Genomic DNA, 22,636 nt, shown 5'->3' on the forward strand with positions numbered 1-22,636 from the left:
TTTTCATTATTGGTTTTGCGTGGAAGTCAGCTGGGCTTATACATTGAATAACCTCTGTGGTCACTTAGTGATTGCATACACTGGCTGAGGTAATTTATTCACTTTGTTTTGGTGTGAACATGTCCCTCGGGTCTTGTAACTGCTGTAATCACTTGACCTTAGGGACTGTTAAATGCTTTAAACACAGTTATTTTAAATTTATAATTGTTTTCATTAAAAATCTCTTATACTAACTTAACTAATTTTGCAGTAAACACAGCATTACGTGCTGAGGGAGAAGTGAGATGTTATTCTGTGCCAAATGTATTTTTTACTGAATGTTTCAACTTGCTATTATTATCTCTGTTCATATTTTTCCCATCCATTCTCATTCAGTCATATATGTGAAATGAAATAGAAGAATATCTAATTATAGCTCTGTCTTCATAGTGCAATATTTCCTTTTCTGGGTGATGGGAAGTGATTGAATAACCCATAAGAATTGAAGAGAAAGCAAAGATAAATTCAGGCAGATAGATCTTTAATGAGTTGATATGTTTATTTTGCTCAGTTACTGTGGGCCTGATTGTGCATATCTTTGCTTGTGCGAATAATTTGAATTCAGTTCAGAATTTTTTCTCAAATAGCCCATTTTGTACTTTTTTGTTTAGTCTTTATATCACACTGTGTTCATTTTTTTGGTTCTGGTTTGCTTGTTTTTCCCCCATGCAAGGTTTCTGTTATAAAGTATGTTACTGCACGAGCTTGGCAAAATCTTGGATAAATTCAATAGGTGATCTTACTCCTGGTCATTGTCTGTGGGGCTGAAAGTTGAATTTAGCTAGGTTTTTCCTGAGTTGTTCTAGGATTTAGCAACTTCACTCTTTGATGTTTTTTAATTCTTGCCTTTGCTCTGAATGTTTATTTCTTTTAATTTCTTTGGGACAATGACTGTAAACACTTTGTGAATGATTTAGTGGCCACATACATGTGGGTTTGTACTGGAGCAGATATTTCTTTACCTGTAATATGTGCTTGCCTCCGGTGTAAACATTGTTTCTAGAGCTAAAAAAACCCAAAACTTTATTTTTCTGTGCTGTAGTTCCTTGATCAGGTTACTTGAAGTGAGAAGAAAAGAATGATTTTATAATTTTAATGCAGAGGTTTTCTTGTTACCTCTGTGGATGTGGTCCTCAGCAAAGTGTTGTCCATTATTTTAAAGTTCATTTTTGTGTGACTATTGGTAATTGAAAATAGCAGCATCACCTTGGAATTTCTGGTTGTTACATGGAATAGATGACAAAATGTAAATATGGTGTTGCTCTCAGAACTGTGTACAGACACTTGGTTCCAGTCTACAGTTAAATTTATGCATTAGTGCTGTGGAAATTTGAAATTATATTCAAAACTGTTAAGCCAGACACCTGCCAGAATGTGTTTGATATTGAAGATAGCATAATTCAATTTGAAAAAAAAAAAAAAAAAAAAGGAAAAAAAAGAACTGTACCAGAATAGTATAATAGTAAGATCAAGCTCTTTTCTTATCACTGTTTAAAAATGCAGGGTCACATTGCACTTCTGTCCTTTCTCAATCTCTCTGGTCTGGTTTAGTTATCTGGCTTCATCTCCTCTCCAGGCATGGCTCATTCAGGCTTTCCAGTGAGTGTGTTCCTTTTACTAACGTACACTGAGCACAGTTCCAGTGTGGTCAAGTGTTTGTTCTTTTGCTCCCTAAAAGTATATTTCTGATTATTTTGGCATCTGACATCACACTATTTTATATAAAAAACAAACCAGTGAGTTCTAAATTTCTCCAGATTCAGAGGGGTATTAGCTCAAAGTATTCTGGGGTAATTTAGAACCAGAAGGAAGCCTATGAATATTTTAAAGTTAAATTATGGCAATAAAAACAAATCTCTTCCTTTTTTATAAATTGATTTATTTCTGATTTGTGTTTTTTACCATCTGGAGCATATTTTGAACTCTATATTGCTCTGCCTGTTACAGCTAGAATGAATAATTGACTAAACATAAAATACCATTTTGATGAACAAAACTCTGAGCACTTGAAAAAAAATTGCATTCATTGCAAGTGAAAGAAAATGCTGAGGTGGCTTTAATCCTGTAAGTATGTGTGAGTTTGGCACAGCTGTTCTGGGAGAGAGGGAAGCAGCTCCCTGGAAAATCTATTAATCCAATTTTGGAAACAGCTCTGTCTTCTGGCCCTGGTGAAAAGCTTCAGACACTGGGGTGGGATGGAGATATTTTATTTACAGCTTGAGCTGGTGGGTTTTTTAGTGATTTAGTTGTTCTCTGGGTTATGTATCTCACTCTGTCTTTACCATAAACTTTTAAAAACGTTCTTCCTAACTTATTTAGGGTTTAGTGCCATGTTACTACTTAAGAATGTTTCCTTTGCTTTTGTTCTAACTCAAACTGTGTTTAATGTCATACTTAAATTCCCATTTGTACTTAGTTTTCAATTCCCATATGGCTTGCCTGAATTAATAATCTCTGCTCAGCTTTTATTAGCATATACCTTTTTATAATCTATCAGTAGTAATTTTTATCTTTGTTTTTTTCTCCTCAAAATAATACAAAAATGCAAATACAAAAATGGTTTGGATGTTTCATTTTATTATATTTATCAAGTAGTGGGAAAACACAACCATATTGATTTTTGGTAAGAGGCTGAATAATTTTTCTTGATGTAACAAGCTGTAGTGCAGTGTGAAAACAAAAGTAGGAGAAAGTACAAAATTCTCCTTTTGTGCCAGGGTTATAGCTGCTTCTTCATATTTATCCTCTGCTCTGGGTCAGATATGAGATGCTTTGTGAGAAGCAGAACCCCAGAAGTGTAACTTAGAAGGTAAAATAGAAGCCATTGGATAAAATGAATGTTGAGGTAGTAAAATTTCCACTGACTGAAATGGAATTTATGCCCGAGGAGCAGTGTAAGATCATTCATATCTGATCAGTTCTTTCTTGTTCTGCTCTTGTTATTCCTGGCAATTCTTCATAAAGAGATTTCACAAAAATCCATTTTTGCTGTCTCCTAATGGTCTATACAGCAATGTGAGTTTTAAAGCTGTGTTTGCTCCTAAAGTGTAAAATTCTCTTTACGAATTGCCACGGTCAGTCAAAGCAAATATAAAGGTGTTATTCGACAGCCATTAGAAAACTTGGCTCAGGTAAAATGTGCTTTCAAAGAGAATAATGTTCTGCAGTGAGTGGCTCTTTATAAGTTTAAACTAATATATTCATTTGGTAATTTTCAATGAAAGGAAGGAGCCAGTGAGCAGTGCAAAGTACTGCACAATTCTTGAATGGATTTTCAATCACAATAATTGCCTGGTCATTTCTTGGATCTGGTTCCCTGGGCTGCTAATGTTGTCTTAGTAGGGGGGAGGGGATGATCAGGTTTCTTATAACAAGCTACAACCAACCCAAATGTACAAAAAACCCCAAATAATTCTTCCTTTCAATTCCCCCTTTCCTGCAAATCCACTTTGAAACAGAAAAGAGATTTATGGTTGTTGTATTGAACAGGTGTGGGACAACTAATGCCCCTCAAACAGAAACTTTTAGACATTTTCACCAGATTCTTCCTCCAGTGCTGCTGCCACAGCCTCATATTGTAACGAGAATGATTTCAGTGGAGAGCAGTCGAGGGATGGATTCTTTGTACACCACCAGTTAATTCCTTCACTTGCAAATTTAATGTTGCATTGAAAATACAAAGTGCAAAAGTACTTCTCCCCTACGTTTTCACACCGTGCACGCCATATTAACAATAGCTAATTAAAATGAGTCCTCCTGTTAGCAGAGCATCACGTTGCAGGCTGGGAAGAACAATGGTTTAGGGGTGGAGGAGTTGCTTTGAGCAGAGAGGGGTTGGGGCTGGGGAGAAAGCACTGCGGATTTTAGTATAATGTGAAGTGTTCAAAGAAATTTTATTTCATCATAAAGATTAGCAGGCTGTGTAATTCAATTTAAAGCTGGTTGGTGGTTTTCTGTCTATTACAAAGCCTTTTTCTTTTTATTTTTTTTTTATTGCCACTATTTTTTTTATGTTGTATGTGACTACAAAACCTCATAGACAGCAGGAACAATCTTAGGGGTTTTGTACTTCCCACCTGCCTTCCTCTGTTCAGTTCTGCATGTTAGGAAATATGTGAGGTTACCTTAAACTGAGCTACAAACAGTCTATCAGTGAAACGCCATCCTGGATTTTTTTGGCTTGTATAACATAATTTTTTCTTTTGTGGCTCAACAGCCACCAAAAGTGAAGACCTGTTTAAAGTGTTCAGTCGAGAGGATTGATTTGAGCTTAAAACTCAAATGTTAGCATTTATTCACACTGGTTGTGGACATTACTGTGCTGTAGAAAAGCAACATGCAGCAATTTATGGTAATGCAAGACTGGCAGACCTTTATCTTACAGTAATTGCCTATACTAGGGGGTTAATAAATGTTCCAAGAATTACTGACTTCTTTTTTTCTTGAAGAAAAACAGCAAGCTGCTTATTGCTGGCTATAACCAGCCTGCGTAGCTTGTTCATTAACCCTCTTGTTGCAGGGTTGGGTGTTTGAGCTTGGGCAATTCCTGCATGGGAAGGATGTGTCCTGGCACACAGGGGTGTGAAAGAAAGTCCTGTGCAACTCCACAACTCCCTTCAAACCTTAATTGCCTTTATTTAGGGAGTAGATTGGTTTTGGAGGGTGGGTGTTATGTTTGTCACTGGTAAGGAGAAGAAGAAGAGAAGAACCCCTTTTCCCAGAGCTAAAGGAACTTTTGTTTTCTCTGTCCTGCGCTGTCCTGGGCATGGCAGTGAATGATGGCACCTGCACTGCAGGGTGGCTCTAAAACCCCCAGGCAGCACCCTCAGCCCTGGGAGTGACACCTTGTACAGGCTGCCCCAGAGCAGAGGCTGGGCAGAGCTACAGAATAAAGCAGGGATTCATTCCAAGGATCTCCTCCATGGATGCACCTTGGGCAGCACCAGAGCCCAGCCAGGGCTGCACCCAAGATGAACCCAAATGGCCCCAAAATGCACAAGCGCTGCCGGGGTCTCTCCCTGGGCTCAGCTCTGCTCCATGTGCACATTGCAGTTCAGTGTCCAGTTCCAGCTGCAGCCCCTGCAGTCCCATCCTGCTTGTTTTTCTCTCTGCAGCCCACGGGGTTTGTGCTCCTGGGCTGAGATTGGGATCATTTGTCCTTGGTGCCCAGCTGGAGCAGGAATTGTTTTGTCTCTCTGCTCTGTGCACAGAGCTCACCATGCCCTCATGTGAAGCCCAGACCCACACACTAAAGCAGCACAGAATGTGAGAAATAGAAAAGCCAAACCTGAGGCATCAGGAGGACCCTCTGTGCTCCTCAGCCTGTGACACCAGACTGGGCTGAGGGCTGGATTGTGGTGGCCCTGTCACAGCTTTGGGAATGTTTGGGATGTTTCTCAGGACTTGTGGTGGCTCTGAGGCTCAGGTCACGTCAGTGCCTCACTTCACTGAGCTGTTCTGGTCTCTTTGCTCATCCTGCACCCCAGCTGAGAGGTGACAGCCACCAAACCCTCTCTGGCCAGTGCCTTTGGTGGAGAAGGAACAGAGGAGCACACCAGGGGACAGCAGTGTAAGGAGAGAGGCCGTGGAAAGCCAACACAGGGGAGAACAAAATAACATCAAACTGGGGGTGGGGTGGAAACTACAATGAAGAGTGAGACAAGTGAGAGCACAGGAACATAAAGTACTGGACCTGCTCTTTTTCACTTGCTTTTTCCAGAGCTTCATCTCTTCTCAAGTTAATAAAATTAGGAAATGAGAGCTCAGGAACACTCTGTACTTAGAATTTCCTGTAATTTTTGGTAAGTGAACCATAAAGACCTCAGAATTATGTGCATCTTTTCTGATGAACCAGAAGCTTTCACGTTACAGGGCAGGCTGGGTACCAGAGTGCAGTAGCTCCTTCTCTCTTGAATGTTGCCATTACATTTTTTTTGCATAACTATCCGACACAAAGGGTTCTAATTTTAAAACAGAGCTGCAAATGATAAAAAATTACCCACATGTCCTTACTTTTCCCTGAGCTGCTCTCCCCCATATGTTACTCTGAAGGCTCCCTGCTCCCTCAGCAGCACTTGGCATTTGCCTTCACCACTTAGAGATGAGCACAGAAGCTACAAGGCAGACAGGAATTTGCTGCAGCTTTGTGCAGGAGATGGCTTCTGAGCATGGCAGGGAAGGAATTTGCTCCTTCTCCTCTCCTCTGACCCAAGTTTCAGTGGTCACTGGGAATAAAATGACACAGCTGTAGCCAGACTTGCGGTGCTGAGAGTGAAGGTCCTGGACTGCTGTCCCCTCCAAAACCCCATGAGGGCAACAAGGCTGGTGGGGGGCTTGGAGCACAAGCCCTGTGAGGGAGCTGGGGGTGCTCAGCCTGGAGAAAAAGAGACTCAGGGGTGACCTCATCACTCTGCAACTCCCTGAAAGGTGGCTGTGTTCAGCTGGGGCTGGGCTCTTTCTCCAGGAACTGACAGAACCAGAGGACACCAGGAGCTGCACCAAGGGAAATTTAGGTTGGATATTAGGAAGAAGTTTTTTCCAGAAAGGGTGATGAAGTTCTGGAATGTTCTGCCCGGGGAGGTGGTGCAGTCACCATCCCTGGGGGTGTTTAACAAAGCCTGGATGTGGCACTGGGTGCCAGGGTTCAGCTGAGCTGTTGGGGCTGGGTTGGACTCGATGGCCTTGAAGGTCTCTTCCAACCCAGAAATTCTGTCAATTCTCTCTGTACAGAAAGCCAATCCCCATTTGCTGTAAATGGCAATCCTGTGCCAATAGCTGGAGTGGGAAGGGCAGGAGGGGATGTCCTGCTGTGGAGGGCACCCAGGCTGCACTGGGACAGGGGAAGGAGGGGAAGGCAGCACACACCTCTGCTCTGGTGGTGGAGGGAGTCTGGCATTGCAGTCAGGTACCAGAGTGTGTCCAGCTAGAGGGGGAGCAATACAGCTATTCATAAACTACTGCTTCCCTGAGACCAGCTGTGAAAATAATGCTTGCCTGTGAGGTGAGAGGGCAAAACCTGTACAGAAAGGAGAGTAAATAAGGGATAAATTGTTACCTTTGCCTCAAGTGACTGAAATAGCTGCTCTCGGAATGCTTTGTGCTAATGACCTGCTCTGAGTAACCGTAGTTGTTGTGTTATTCAGCAGAACTTTGCCTGCACATCATGGCTTTTTACAGCAGCTTTCTCATCCCATTTTTTTGTTTTGAAGGCTAGAAAAGGTGGCTAAAATGGGTGAGTCAAGAGAGACCCTACTCTGCAGGAAGCACACTAGGTGAAAAATTGCATACTCCCAACAATTAACCATAGCATTTAATTACAGAGAAATATTTATTGGTGGACCAGAATTCTCAGTGTCTTTCTCTGCACTATGGTACAGATGGTGCATTTTACAAACATTTCACTCCTAGATTAGTGGCTTACAATTATCTTTATCTAGGAGCAGAGGTGGCAGTAGCAGAGGGCCTAACTCCTTGTAACAAGGGCAGGAAAGATCAAGAGTTTCACCTGAATTCTGTCACAAATAAAAGCAAGCAAACTGTCTGTTGCAGAATGGGGTTTACATTGCATACAACTGTTTTATTTTTTCTGTGTTGTCCTGCCTTTGGAAGGACAATTAGGATGTATTTCAGTTTTCTGCAATGAAATTCAGATTTGGATTCTTAAAAAGAACTTCAGTGTGAATTTGACCAGTCTGCTGTGAGTTCCTGGGATGCTGCAGCACAAATTACAGCCCATAAACTGGAAATTGAAGTTCTGCAAAACCAGTAGAAAAGAGGAGGGGGCAAGAAACAGTAGCAGGGGTGAGCCAGAGAACTGAGAAATCACTGGTGCCAATGTCCATAGTTACCACTCCAAACCTTTGTCAGGCTTCAAGCTTCCTTCTCACTCTCCTTTTAGTGTTTAGTGTTTGTGCTTAAACTCACAAGCAAGGGATCTGTGCCCTCCTCCTGCTCGGGGAATTCTGGATGGCCAGGAAGAGAACCTGCACCAGAGGAATTCAGCTCCTTGCTGAATGATATAGCTGGAGTGATTTGGTTGCCTCTCTCAGTAGCTAAGAAACCTCTCTGTGAGCTGGATTCCTCAAAAGGAATTTCCTTAGGGGGCTCAGGAAACTCCTGGTGTCCAAGTTCATCTTGGAAGACTGTAGTGGAATGTTTAGCTTTATTTGGAACAGTAAATTTAAACACGGGGTTCAGAAGATAGTGCTGGAGGTTCCTGAAGACCTGCCTGAATGTCTTGAGCCGACTGTAATTTCTGTTTGCATTCTCTGTGCACCTTCTCTCTGTGTTCTATGCTCCACAAACAGCTCAGAAAAGGCCCCTGGAGGTGCTTCTGGAGCACACATATCCCTGCTGGATATCGCACTCTAGAAGCAGAGCTGAGTCTCAAGCTTTTGATTTCTGCCCTTCCAAGTTAGAAAAGGAAGGATTAATTCCCAACAAGCATCAGCATTGCCACGTGAAAATATGTTTAAAACTACCTTGGAATATCAAACTTGCTTCTTATACTTCAGTGTTGACAAATAAAAGCACAAGCCTTGATTACAGGGTAAAATCTCAGGAGCAGCTAATTGCTTTAGCACACTGGAGAATGTTACATTCTCGGAGTTATTAAAACACTGTCCTCCTGCTTTTAGGCAGTAGTTCATGCTTTTAAAGCCTCTGGGATATTTAAAAAAAAAAACATTTTATCTTATTTCTTCTCTTTATAATCCTTGTGATTATTTTTGCTCTCCCTGCTTTTATCTTTCCTCTTATCATTATGGATATTTAGCCACATAACACTGGTGCTGATAGTTGGTTAATTATGACCCCCATCATGTTTTATAGTCTCCCAACAATATGCTCAAAAATAATAATTTTAAAGGAAGGATTTCAGTTCCAGGTATAAAATCAAGAAGTTATCTAGGATATAATGTATCATATAAAGAAAATAGTTTTTAGGAACTTCTTGTTTGTGTATTTTGAGCTTTTTCTCTTTGTAAGAAATGCTCTGAATGCCTTCCTGGGATACAGGAAAAAGGAGATATTTGAAGGGATTTTTTTTCAGAAATACTGACTGGGCTCTGCCAGGCCAGAAGACAGAGGAAGGTGATTTCCTACTGCTTTGTGCATTTGTAAGTCTCAGAGACTTTCTTCTAAAAACGAGAAAACAAATACTGGGAACTAGCTCAAAGACTTGGGAAACAGGAAGATGTTTTGGAGATCATCTGTTTCCCTGGCTGGTGCATTTATTTGTTCATATTTAGATAGGAGGGCAGGTACTGGGAGGATCCTGATAGGGGAGTGTGTGTTGGTCAGTCCTGTGGGCACAAAGGGAAGTTCTGCTGCTTGTCTAAAGGTCTCTGTCAGTAAGGTAGAAGAATTTGGGGCAGAATCTAGATCTGGGTCCTGCACTCGTAATTCTCATTTCCTTCACTAAGTAGTGAAGGAATTATATCAAACAGTGTTTCTCTTTTAAATAAAGATTTCACTTTTTCTGGAAAATCTCATCCTTTAGCTTTCCCTGGCATTTTGCAGTGTGAAAATCCATGTACATTAAAATACCAAGACATTGTCTGTGATAATTATGATTAGCTTAATTACTTTCTGTATAATTATTTCTCAAGATGACCTCCTTTTTGGTGGCTTTATTAATTTATTTTGGGGGGGAAGACTTAATTGGAATTGTAGATGACAGAGATAAAGGGTATGTTCTGGGAAATAGGTCCAGATCTGTTTGTGTCAGGCAGTGGAAGTTGGTGTTTATATTCTTGAGATTCTTGGAGAAAAATAATTTAAATTGATACAGTATGTGTGTGCACAAGGTAATATCAACAACCAATATATTATTTCAAAATCTGGTGAATTTCTTCATGGAGGATTAGGTTATATAGTGTGGTGGGCTCTGAAAAGAAAATAGAATTGTGTATTGATGCCTTTAGAAATACTATTTGAGGGCAATAAAATGTTCTCTGGAATTCCCTCCTGAATGGAGAAAATGGAGTTTGTTTGCAGTAATTGCATTTTCTGGCATTTGCTTTCGCGCTTTCCAATATGAGTTAAGCCAATTGGAACCTGGGATTTTGTTTTGCTTATTGGCAAAAGTGCCATGTAAATTGATCCGTGATGCATTTATAGAGAATGCTTGGAAAGTTTTGAAAGAGAGATGCCTTTCTCTTATTAGGTTTAGATAGTATTAGGGTTCATTTTTACGTTTTATCCTAATGCAATAGTAACCAAAAATGTTTCTTTCCAATTAAGTCTAAATTAAGTCCAAGAAGGACATTTCTACTTAGCTCACTGTGAAGACAGGGCTTAAGTTCCAGCCTTAGTATTTGGAGTTCAAGGTCACAGCCATTTGAAACCACACGAGGTGCTGAAACTGGTCTAAAATTGGTCAGCCCTGCTACATTAAGGTCTGGATTGCAGGAGAAAAATCTGAAGTTCTGTTGGACAAAAGGGAATTTATTTCTCTGTATGTACAGTACACACACAGCCCCTGAACGGCAGGGGCTTGGTGCAGGTGTCTCTGTCACTGTAAATACAGGGTAATTCTGTTCAGGGAAGCACCCTTCAGCTCTGCCAGACAAAAGGTATTCTCACTGAAAATCTCAGATGATTTTCCAAGTGAGCAGCATTTCCCTTGAAGGATCCCTCGGAAGGGGCACACAGCACCAGCACAGACCTGGGAGTCCTTCAGGAATCAATCTGCTGTGGCAAAGAGGAGAGGAGCAGGAACTCCCATTAACGCAAGAAGCACTTGTGAAAATGAACAGGGACAAGGCTATTGTAGGATTTCCTGGTAGGGTGGTGTCTCAGAATTTGCTAAATTTAAAGAGAAATTTCATAGCTGCTAGCTCCTTTGATTTTAAGTTACGTGATTCCCCCCCCACCCCCCGCATTGAGAGTTCTATCTTTTAGGTTGCATAATTAAAAGCCTGAAAAGAGATCCTTTCCAGGGACTAGCAAGCAATCTGTGCTGCTTGCGCTTCAGATTTCATAATTTTAAAGTCAATTTGGGAGGACTTTTTACACCTAAAGTTGGCAGTGCTGTGAGCTGCGAAATCTGGAGGCTTTTTTTTTTTTTCTTTTGAGGTTAGGCTGAACAAAAACTTCAAATTCTGTTTCAAAACAAAGAAACGTCACATATTAATTGTTGAAACTTTACTGAAGATTTCCCTGTTTCAATAACAGCAGCCCAGTGAAGTTCAAAACAAGCTGGAGATCAAAAAACAGGACAAGTTTTGTCAGAATAATGCAAAGGAAGCCGTGGAATGCTGAAGGGAAACAAAAGCTTGTCACTTACGTAGTGCTGCATTTTTATGTAGTGCTGCATTTTCCATTTCAGCAGACAGGAGGGAGATATTAATCACAAACAGTTACATTAGAATAATGTTATGGTTGAGACATAAAAACATCAAAGCAAGGAATGGTGAATAAGTGCCCGAGCGTGGTTAGATCAGACCTGTGGCCGAGCAGGTTCTGCAGTGCACGTGGGGATGTTTTGGCCCAGTGTCGTGCAAAATTCACTAGGTTTTCTTGTGGAAGAGAGAGAATGAGTGGAAGCTTGGTGCTGGGCACCACTGATGGTGCACAGCAGAGTTGTGTGCAGGGCCTGCAGGCGTGGAGCAGCACCTGTGCTCCCTGCGTCCCTCGGCACCGCTCGGCCAACATCCAGACCCACCCAGTGCTTCCTTGCTTTCATGGGTTTATGGCTCAACCCCGGCATTATTGTAACGTAGTTTTTTGTGTTTAATGTTCCTTAGACTTGGTTTTCCATTGCCAGCATGGAGGAAATCCTAATGCATGAGTTTGAGAGGAGAAGGCAGCAGACTCTGAACCTGCTGTGTGGCTCGATCCGCAAGCGTGAGTATTAACGCTGGAGCTGTCAGGCCCTGTGGAAATTAATGAAGCCTGACGGCTACAGAGGGAAAGGTCACAGGCAGAGCTTGCACTCACCTAACATTTCTGTTTTGTTGTGTCTAACAGTGTTCTCAACAAAGGGGAGCTTTAATGTACAAGCGTTGGATTTATCGCAGGAATTCGAGGGTCTCAGCCTTTGCTTCTCCCTGTGCTGCCATGTGATGTTTTCTTTGCATAAAGGCAAAACAGTTACATGTTCATTCATCCTCTCTCTCTTCTTGCTGTGTTGCCCATGTGCGTTTTGCCTTTATTTTTTCTTCTCCAAAAGTGGAGGGGGAAAAAAAAAACAGAGCCATCAGAACTGATGGTGGAATACTTTTCACTGGGACGACTTTGAGAGATCTTGTGCTTCAGTTCTTTGTACTGTTTTAGAAGCATGCTCTGGTTTTCTGCATGTTCTGTTTCTTATTTGCTGCTCCTTTTTTTTGTGTGTGGTTTTTTTTTTTTAATTGTTTCATTGTGTAGGTTTCTACAGACACAGGAAGCCTAAGCTGCATAGAAATTCATGGGCTATGTTTTCAGCCAGTGTGTTAGTTGATACCAGTTTGAGCTGTTGTGTTGATGACTTTTTGGGAAAGCTGACTTGATTTAAACAGCCAAAATATGTTCATAGTCAGTTGGTCAGTCTCATCTTAGACAAGATGTTTTTCTTGCCCAGTTTTAGATCTTGGTACCTGATGTGGGTTGTTGGTGGGATAGGTCCAGCTTATCCTGTGGAAGCTCGAGTCTGTATAACTCTACTTGTGCAGTCTAACTCACTGCTGCTGAAGGAGAAGTAGCAGCTTTTGAGATATTCTGTCCTTCTTTTAAAAAGCTGAAAGGAGCCTCTGTGTGTTGGGACTGTGCTGTAAATGCTGGGAAGAGAGAGTGACTATGGCCCTGTGATGCCAAGGGCTTTCCATGAGAACCTCTTAGGAAGAGCTGCAGAGCTGCTGACCACAGCTGGGCTCTGCTGGTTGCCCTCAGCAGCTGCAGCCATGGGGACTGGGGTCTGCAGGAGCAACACAAAATCTGCTCCTTCTGTGTTTACCCCTGGGTATGCGTGGGGCTGGTTATGGGGGAATGCTCCAAGGCCAGTTTTGCACTTTTGGGGCATACACAAAATACCATAAATTTGAGATGATTCACTTGCACGCACGTCTCTCTCTTGTGCAGTTTTCCCTCTTTTTAAAATTTATACTTCAAGGCTTCTCAGGCTGTTTCTCAGCATATGGCCAAAGGGTTTATGAGGCTATGAAACAGGCATGAAAAAAGCTCCATGTTTCATTTGAGTGTTGTGTGGTTTGAATAGTTAATGCATGCGTATGCATATTCAGAGCTTCGCATCAAAACCCCTTGCATATCATTTGTGTGTAAATACAGGTTTCTACCACTATACAGACAGCTAGTATCACATTATTTCTTATTCCCCTACTTATTCCCTGTGTGGTTTGCAGGTAACAGTAGTAGAAAAATAATGTGATTTTCTATTTTTATAGGGGCTCAGCAGTTAATGTTCACTGCCAGGCACACTCCTTTTCATGTCTGGCAGCTCTACAGAACTTGGGTTGTGTGACTAAACTGTACTCATATGAAGCATGCTATTAAAATGGGAATGGCTGTTCAACAGATTAAGGCTTCCTAGGCTCCAAGTGCTTAAGGTGAATTTAAAGAAACCCACTGAAACAACTCCTTAGGTAGGTTAAAAAAACTCCACAGCACCTGGCCCCCAAGCTTGCCCCCTTGTCCCATGTAATAGATATATTTAAAGTCAGTCTGTTGTTCAGCTGACACTTGGAGTGGTGTAAGTGGCTGCAGCCAGCAATAGAAGTTCTGCATTAGCAGCATTCACAAACCCCCACTCCTTTTTTGCCACATCGTTTTTCATCTTTTCGTCATTTTTCATTTTCATCTCATCCACTCTGCTCTGTGCCCACCAAATCCTTGTGTTGAGAGGAAGGTGTCATGGTACAGGAGTAGAGGTGAACCTGTGGGGGACAAAGGTACCTGGGACTGGAGCTTGAGGTTTGGCTTGTTAGACCAGAAGTCACAGAAGTTTCTGAGACTCCCAGATTAATGCATTTACTAAATAATTTTGTACTAAATAATTGTTTACATAAACAATTCAATTTTTACAAGGCATTCAGAGATACCCCTTGTTGTCTTTGTTTGAGAAGAGCAGTATTGACCTTTTGGCATCCAGAAGAGAACAACTTGTTTAATTGCAGTATTTTCTTGATCAATGATTACATTGTGCCCTTGCTTGTACTGTTGAGATTTGTTGAACAACATCTGAACCAAAATAATAGATATATTTTGAAGATACATATGTGCACACCCTGTGTGTTTTTTTTGTGTACATACAGATAAATATGGGTTTCAAATACTTTAGTGTAAATGACTGCTTCACACATTTAGTGCCCTGGTTGTTTTGGGTAGCTGTAATTTTAGCCTTTTGATCTCACCTGTTAAACATTTAAGTATTTTAAATAAACTCCGTGATTATGTTGGGAGTTAATAATTGGGGTTTCTGAAGTGCTTGGCCCAGCAAACAGATCCCACTTTTTCTAGTTTGGGAAAGGATTCTTCTCATTGTTTTCCAGAGTCACAGTATAAATTTAGAACGAATGATGTTGCTGATGCATAATGGAAGATTTGATAGTTAGGAAATCAGACTAATAAAGACCAAATGTGGCTAACAAAGATTTAGTGAAGGAAAATGAGGAAAAACCTTCCAACCTGTGTGTTGTGCTGTACAGGCAGCACTGATACAGATACAGAGAGATTAATCTGGTCAAGATAAAACTAAATTACCATGGAGTAGGAGATTTTTGAAGATGACTGTTTTTGTTTCCATATTAAATACAAGGTCAACAGATTACAGACAAAGGGCAGGTCTGCCAAAAGAAAACAAAATATTTCAGAAATGATATCAGAGAGAGTGGGTGTTGTGCAATGCCACGGGGCCCCTCAAGAAGGGAAAACCAGAATGTGATTAATAAATAGCTGACCTGATTGCAGGTAATTTATTACTGCGATTAGTGCTATATAGTCCTTTTCCTCAAGGAAGAGAGAAGAATTGAATAAGACTTTCTCTTGCTGCTGCCCTGGCTTTTGATGTGTCTTAGTCCTGAAAATACCAACAGCTGTCTTCACACCAATTGCAAGAAATACTCTCTGGGTTGCCCCTATAGATTTCAGGTGCTTATATAACATGGATAATGCTCCATTTATGTGTTTTAATAATTACTGATGTCACCATTGGTTTGCCTTTGCATGTCCTGTGTTCCTTCAAAGTAAGCCCTTATTTTTAAAATGTCAAGATAAAAAAGATACTGGGCAAAAATGCTCCAGGCTTAATTTGGCATAATATCAGCAAAACGTGCTGGTTTTCAAGTCTATCAAAATAAATGCAAGTGTAAAGCTTGGACATGTATCAAGTAAGATGAAGAGTTTTCTGTGTTAAAGCAGGCAAATGTTGATAACTTAGCAGAAACCTGAATTTTAACTCCTCCATCCCACTTCTCTGAGAATATTATCACACCTAGCTTGTTTTGGGGGATTGATGGTTATGACAAGTGTATCAAATTTCATGCTGGTGGTATCTTTTATGTTTCCTGGGAGAAGAGAAAATAGCAGTTTTATCTTGTGCCCGGGAGTCACAGAGAGCAGGAATTGTAGGTACATGCCACACAGAGTTTTTAAATAAAAATGCATTCCAGAGCAGCATGTAGTAGAGATGGGGAAGGGGAGGAAAGTGGGAAAGGAGTGAGTCAAAAACTGTAGAGGATCATTTATTGCATCTCCCTAGCTCTTATTCTAATGCAGCACTGCAGAGAGTTATGAATATGTATTTTGTTCAGACCTGAGGTGTCTATGAAAAACATAGTCTGCTTGGTTTTTTTCAAGGGATTTGTAGCTTTTTGGTTTTCCATCCAGAATTCACTAATTTTGCAAAGATGATGTTTGCATGCATGCCTCATGTAATTCCTGTTTCTGTGCTGTAAATGCTGAAAAAGCAGAGGGGTTTGACTGGTTCCCCCGTAAGTCCTGTTTAGGGGAAAAGTTAATCTTGTTGTATATACTTAGAGCTTTACTCTGAAGCTCAATTTAAAAAAGAACCCAAACCCAAATAGTTTCAAAAGTTGAAAGACAAGTTTAAACTAGCAATGCCACTTCTGTTTAGGAGAACTGTACTCACAAGAAATGTGTAGCATCTGATTTTGTCTTCCCTGGGACAGATGTGAGTTCAGACCTGGAAGACAAATCCACAGATTTCCATTTCATTTTGCTGCCTTTATGAGGGGGGGAAAGAAAGAAAATTAAAAAAAACAAACCAGAAAAAAGCCCCAAAAACCAAACAAAGACAAACTGCACAGAAATCCCCATAACAAACCCAACCATTTCTAAATGATTCTGAGTAATAAAGACCATAATAAAGGATAAGGTATGAGGCTAAGAAATCAGGCTTGTGCTGAAGGCAGGAGCAGTTAGCTTTGATGCAATCCTACGTGTTGATTTTTGGCAAGTCTCAGTGGGACAGATTTTGTAAGAGAGCCTAACTTCTGTGAAGACACCACAGTATGGGACTGCATTTTTAAGGGAGCTCAGCACCCAGTATGTTTATTTGGAAGATCTGGCACTGATTGCTGGTACCAAGTGCTTGAAAATCTGTTCTGAGCTCCAAAAATCTGGCTCTGTGAGTATGATCCATGCCTCCTTCCAAACAATGGTATTAGTTCCCCTGAATTGAGGGGAGCAAACATGTGATTCTTTACTTCTGATTCTGATGGTGAATGAATTAATCAGATTTTCCTTTTTCCTAGTTTGTCTTATGTGGCTGAGTTTTATGATTGTTTCTACTTGTGTGCTTTTTACAAGAACTGAGATACTGCCATAAACATAACAAAAATAATAATAATAACATAAAAGTATGTTACAAATTAATTGAAGCTTTGGGAAATAGACTATGTGTCAAATAAATGTGGATTCTTTGCTTCATTTTTGCCAAGGTCAGGATTAAATGTGTGAGATGGTATTTTTTGTTCAGACTCAGATGTTTATTGGTTCTTATCTCTGTTCCAGTCTCACAAACTGTGAGTTCTGCAGCACTTCACTTTAACAAACTAAAAATGGAGCTCCATCTCTCTCTCTACAAGGCCTTTTAAGGCTAAACTGTCAAATTAAGAAATGATATGTAACATATTTTTACTTTTAACCCAATAACCAACCACTCGTGCCTGCAAGGTGGACTTTTTAATCGAATTACACAATACTATCTATGAAGAAGGAGGTGAAGAAGGAGCAGCCTCCACCCTAAAACCTCCATCTTGCTTTATATATATTACCATATTCTAAAACCTTAAACTACGACTTTTCCCCCCCTGTGATATCACACACTTCTATTCAAACTCCACACCCACAATCCCAGTTCTGTCATTCCATTTTGGAAGCCTTCTCCATGGCCTCAGGTCAATGCAGTGTTCTCTTGGGGGTCAGTGCCTGTCAGCACAGAAGGTCTGAAATTCTCAGCATCCAGGGTTCCAACAAATAAATGCCACTGGAATACAGATGAATCCAAATAAAGCCATAATTTTAAAACCACCAGTCCCAGCAGTCTGCTCAGGTGCTCTCAGGATGTGGCTGGCAGGCATCCTGCAGTCTGTGCTCAGCTGCCAGGCTCCTCACTGCAGGTCACTCCTGGGGACTGACCTGGAATAAAGCCTGGTGGTCCCATCCAGGGGAATAACCCAGCAGTGGTGTTTCGTGCCCCCTCTGGAGCTGGTTTGACTCCCAGCAGCTGGTGTTGCTGGGCCCTGCAGCACGGGCTCTGTGCTGTGCCGTGGCTATACATGCGTTTTTTTGTGTGCCATCCCTGTGCATTTTGACCCTGTTCCACTGAGTGCAGGAGGAGCAGCATCCGTGTCCTGTGCCCAGCATGGAGATGCTCCCAGGCCTCGGGTGTCCCACTCTGTCACTGCTGGCTGGCTGCTTGTTGTGGGAGGAAATGTGCTAATGAAGTCCTCTTTTTTGTTATTTCAGGAAACCTACCATATGAATATAAAATAGTGATTGCTGGGAATCATGAACTGACATTTGATAAGGAATTCATGGCAGACCTTGTTAAACAAGATTACTACCGCTTTCCCTCTGTGTCCAAATTGAAACCAGAGGACTTTGACAATGTTCAGTCACTCCTGACAAATAGTATTTACTTACAAGATTCAGAGGTAACAGTTAAAGGATTCCGAATATATGGTGCCCCGTGGTAAGTCTCAATTTCAACTTTCTTTGCTGTTTATTGCTTGAACCCCAGCAGGAATCATTCCTGTTGAACCTGCATGAAGCTGCTTTGTTGCATTGCCCTGCAGAACAGAATCAGACTTAGCTGTAACCATTCTGACACAGTTGCTTTTCTTTTCTTTTAAATTTTTTTTCCTTTTCTTTTTTGGATAGATAATCTCTGTTTAGCCATGTGTGTGAAATAAGACAAAAGGAACTGTAACTATTTCTGTTCTGCCTGCTGAATGCACCTGAACTGTGGAGTCAATACTGACTCTGTGCTTGTGGATGAACTGTGGTGGCATTTTGGGACATATTAGGGGAACTCCATTACATTCTATACTGCTGAGCTATTTATATCTGCTGTGCTAATAGATTGGTGTAGTGGCATTTAACACCTACACAGCACAAGGGCACAAGGCAGCAGGTGCTTAAACCTTATTTTTGAGCAGTTCTGGGCATTGTTTTCTTTTGCTTGTAAAGCTGTGATAACAGAATTTCAAACCGCTTTTGGTCTCATTCCACCCATGTGTCAAGTGTGTCACGCAGGAAAGATTGCTGCCCAGTTTTGTGCTAAGGAGTTCCTGCCTTGTTTTTTCTACATGTCATTTAATTGTGATGCCTGACATCTTTCTCTGGAGCCTTGGGTAGCACTTGTTCTAAATTCTCATGCTGAGAACAGCCGCAGTCCTCTCAGGCTTTACCAGAGACCTGAACTTGAGTGATGGTGATAATCACTCTGTTGCTTGGAATTCTCAATTGTCAGCAGAAGCACCGAGATGCTAATTTATGCACACCTATAAGAAGGGCTTATTATGAGCTTATAACTTATTTTTCATGTCAGGCTTGCTTTAAAGGTGAAAGCAGGAGAGGGGTTGAACCAGGAAATGGGACAAACCTATACATGCATTAGGAATTTTCCCCTTCAGCTCATCTTTGTTGCCTTGGCCTGCAGACCTTGGTGGTTGATGTGACACCACACACGTTGGTGCTTCTGACAATGCTTTCTCCTGGTCATATTGTATGCATCAGTGCTGGCTGGAAAGCTGTGATCTAGCTCTGTATCTCATTCTTGACTTGAGCTGCTAATCTTTTAATTTAAGTCATAGCCTTTAGCTACTAGTTTAAATCAGCCTGTCATTGCTCAGCTAAAAAAAACTGTAATGCCCTAAATCCTTGCAATATCAGCAAATTGGGAAAGATGATCTTAATTCAGGTTAGGAATCATCTCCTTGAGACATTTCAAAGTAATTTTTTTGTAACAGCAGCACAGAAGGCCTTGGGTAGTGAGGTGGGTGTGAGGCTTGCTGCAGGCTGAGGAGCTGAGGAAGGTTTGCTGCTGAGGTTGGGATTGTGTTCAGCTGCTTTTGTGTGTGTGCATCACACTTGGAGGGCCTCTGCAGTGATTAGGGAGGGCAGGCATATTTCCACGTTTATTTGGATCACATTTTATGAACTCAGCTTCCTAACAGCACTCCTGGAGAACACGGGAGAGAACCGTGTGATGCACCTTTACATTTATACATACTGGCAATATATCATGTTCCTTTTCTTTTCTTCTCCTTCCCAAAAGGAAGTAGTGGAAACCTGTTATCCTTTTGTCTCCAGCTGCATTTGGGAGTTCTTTCAATTTGCAGGTGTGCACATGGATTTAGAATGTTTGCTCTGGACTATTAAGGGCCATCACATCAAGGCCCTGAGTTGTCTCAGCTGTAAAAAATGAATGGCATGTGTCTCCTGGCCTAGTCATGGAAGACAAACCTGAATTAATCTTTCCTATAACCCATTGATAACTGGATTTTTCCCATTAGTGATGCATGAGAAATGAAGCTAGATTGTTAGAAATTGACACTGAGCTCAAATCAAGTGAGGACCTCTCTCTCTCGGTCTTCATTTGTGTTTGGCTGCCAAAAGTTGTTGTCAAATCATGTCTTGAGCAGCTCTTGGTGTGGAATTGAGCTGTATATTGAGCTGTATTTTCAATACAGCTTTTTAGATCAATCACCAAGTTTGTGTTAAGAGCAGAAACGTGGTGTTGTCCTTGTCCATGCATTTCCCTATTTTTTTTTTTTTTAATAATAATGACAGATTTTAGAAAATGTGAAAATTTGTTTGTTTTTTTTTTTTTTTGTATTTTAGCCAGTCTTTCAGAGGAAGGAAAAGTTCTTCCTCTGAAATATTAGTAAAATCTGCTCTAATTTTGTTCTGTGCCTGGAAACTGAGACAGAGTGATCAGACAAGAATTTTACCCCTCCTTAAATTTTATACTCTCTCTCCTCCAATCACATCTTACTCTATTCCTATAAATTTTCAGATTACCCCAAATGAGGAGAATTTGTGGGATTTTGTGTGTATTTACAGCCTCCTTACCCCAATTAGTTGTGTCACAGAAATGGAGCACTGGTCATTAACCCAGAAGATGTGCCAACCCCTAACAAGAGATAAGTTGGCATGTTCAATTTATGTGCAGATGTGTATTTCCAGAGTGGGGGAAAAACATTTTCTCATTTGCTGATAAAGCTACTGGTTTTAATTTAAAAAAGAGGGATCAAACCAAGAATAACAGATGTGATTCTGGAGGTTTGAGCCTGTCAGGGGTTTGTAAAAAGTAATTGCCAGAGTACTGGGAAGGCTGGCTATAATTCATCTATCTAGAAAATGTAAATTGCCAACTCAGTGTAAATACAGAGATGAAATATCAGTTCATATTCATTACTTGTTTTTACTCATGGTACATCTAAAAGCTTTCTAAAGACCTAAGAGAATTCAAGTAGTGCCTCCTAACTTACAATTTAGCAGGATTTGTGAGTAAAAAAATGACTTGGAATACATGGGAGCATTGGTGTGTGTTTGCAATTGGAATGTGCCGTGGTGCATAACAACAGCCTCTGAGGAGCAGAAAATTTGAATTTAGCCTGATAGTTCTGAGAGCATTAAATGGCATTAGCTGGAGGGAAGTTGAAAAGAAGAGTCTCAGCTCCTAAAAGAGAAAAGTGCAAGGTTGGGACATAAATCGCATTCAGAGCTCTGCTCATTTTCTGAGGTGAAGTATGTAACTGACATTTTCACACCTTAAATAGGAGATTCTTTGATGGACCTTGAAGGAGCAAAATGGCTGAAGATCTTCCATTTGGTCTGTAGATAACAACCCACAAAAACATTCCCCTCCTTTCTCTTCCTTCTGACTCTGCCCTATGAACCTGGCTTGTTTGCTGGGAAAATAATTGATAGTTTATGCAGTAAAAAATTCTGTAAGATTCCAGTGAGAATGTTTCCTCCTTGGGAAATTTGAGATTGAGGTTTCCTATTAAACAGGATGGAAAATAAAGCCAGTGATGGATTTATGAATTTTTAAATCTTCAAACTCCCTCTGTGAAGTAAACATAATTCATGCTGATGTCTCTGTGAAAGGGTAAGGGGAGACAGTCTGTTTTTACTGCAGCTTTGGGTGCTGAATATGCATAAGTGAATTAGCGTAAGTTTTACTTATATTCAAATGTATTTTTAAAATTATATTTGAAATTGTTCATCCGTGCTGAGGGCTGAATTTACCACAGTGTGCTGCAGACATTTGGATACAAATACTCTCACAGTGTGTGTTTTCTAATGAAGCTTTAAAAGAACTCAAACCACCAGAGAACTGCAGTTAACTGGAGCCAGAATTTGTTTAAACCACATTTTGACAGAAACAATTGTTCAGGGAGAATATTTTTCGCCGTTTTGTTTTGTTCTGCTGATCAGCTCTATAGGTAACTTCTGTGTTTTTCTGCCTGTTAGAAACAGAAAATAGTTGAAAAGAAAAAGTATTCCTAGTATTCTACAACTATTCTTTGTATTCTAAAGGTACTAAAAAGTATTCTTATTATTGTAAAAGTATTCTTTAGTATTCTAAAAGTACTTTGTGTGCATCAAAATTTGTGATTCTTACTTTTATGAAGAAGGAGGCAATAGGCTTATTTATAGATTTTAAATTCTGTTCTGCATAAGAATTTCACAGAAAAACGTCAAAAGCTGTAAGTGAAAAATAATCTAACAAAGCAATCCTTTACATCACTTTTAGCTATGGAAATATGTGAGCAAATTCCACTCACAGAGTGAGAAGTAAACCTGGAGGTCTGGGACTTTGAGCCTACTTGTTTAGAAAACTGGAGATAGATGTATCTTTTTGAAGGAAGAAACATGCAGTGTGTATATATATATATATATATATATATATTTGTATAAAAATAAATATCTACAATATAATATATAAATATGGATGATAATATATAGATAATATCTATAAATAATAAGTATATATACTCTCAGCCTATATATTTGTTTAGATAACTGGAGATAGATGTATCTTTTTGTGCAGTGTAATGTATATATATTTATATATAACTATGTGAATAAATATCTACAATATAATATATAAATATAGATAATTATA

At 40.4% G+C, this 22,636-nt stretch overlaps 1 protein-coding gene across 5 annotated transcripts in view; it reads left to right on the plus strand.

Moving 5' to 3' along the window:
- Positions 1-22,636, plus strand: part of MPPED2 (metallophosphoesterase domain containing 2) — a 113,658-nt gene that overhangs the window by 43,430 nt on the left and 47,592 nt on the right. For all 5 annotated transcript variants that reach the window (XM_064426028.1, XM_064426031.1, XM_064426030.1 and 2 more), the window contains exon 4: positions 17,965-18,190. In XM_064426028.1, coding sequence (XP_064282098.1) covers positions 17,965-18,190 — 226 coding nt within the window. The remainder of the gene's footprint in view (positions 1-17,964; positions 18,191-22,636) is intronic.

This window comes from Passer domesticus, chromosome 6, assembly GCF_036417665.1.
Source record: "Passer domesticus isolate bPasDom1 chromosome 6, bPasDom1.hap1, whole genome shotgun sequence".
NCBI classification, from domain to species: Eukaryota; Metazoa; Chordata; class Aves; order Passeriformes; family Passeridae; genus Passer; species Passer domesticus.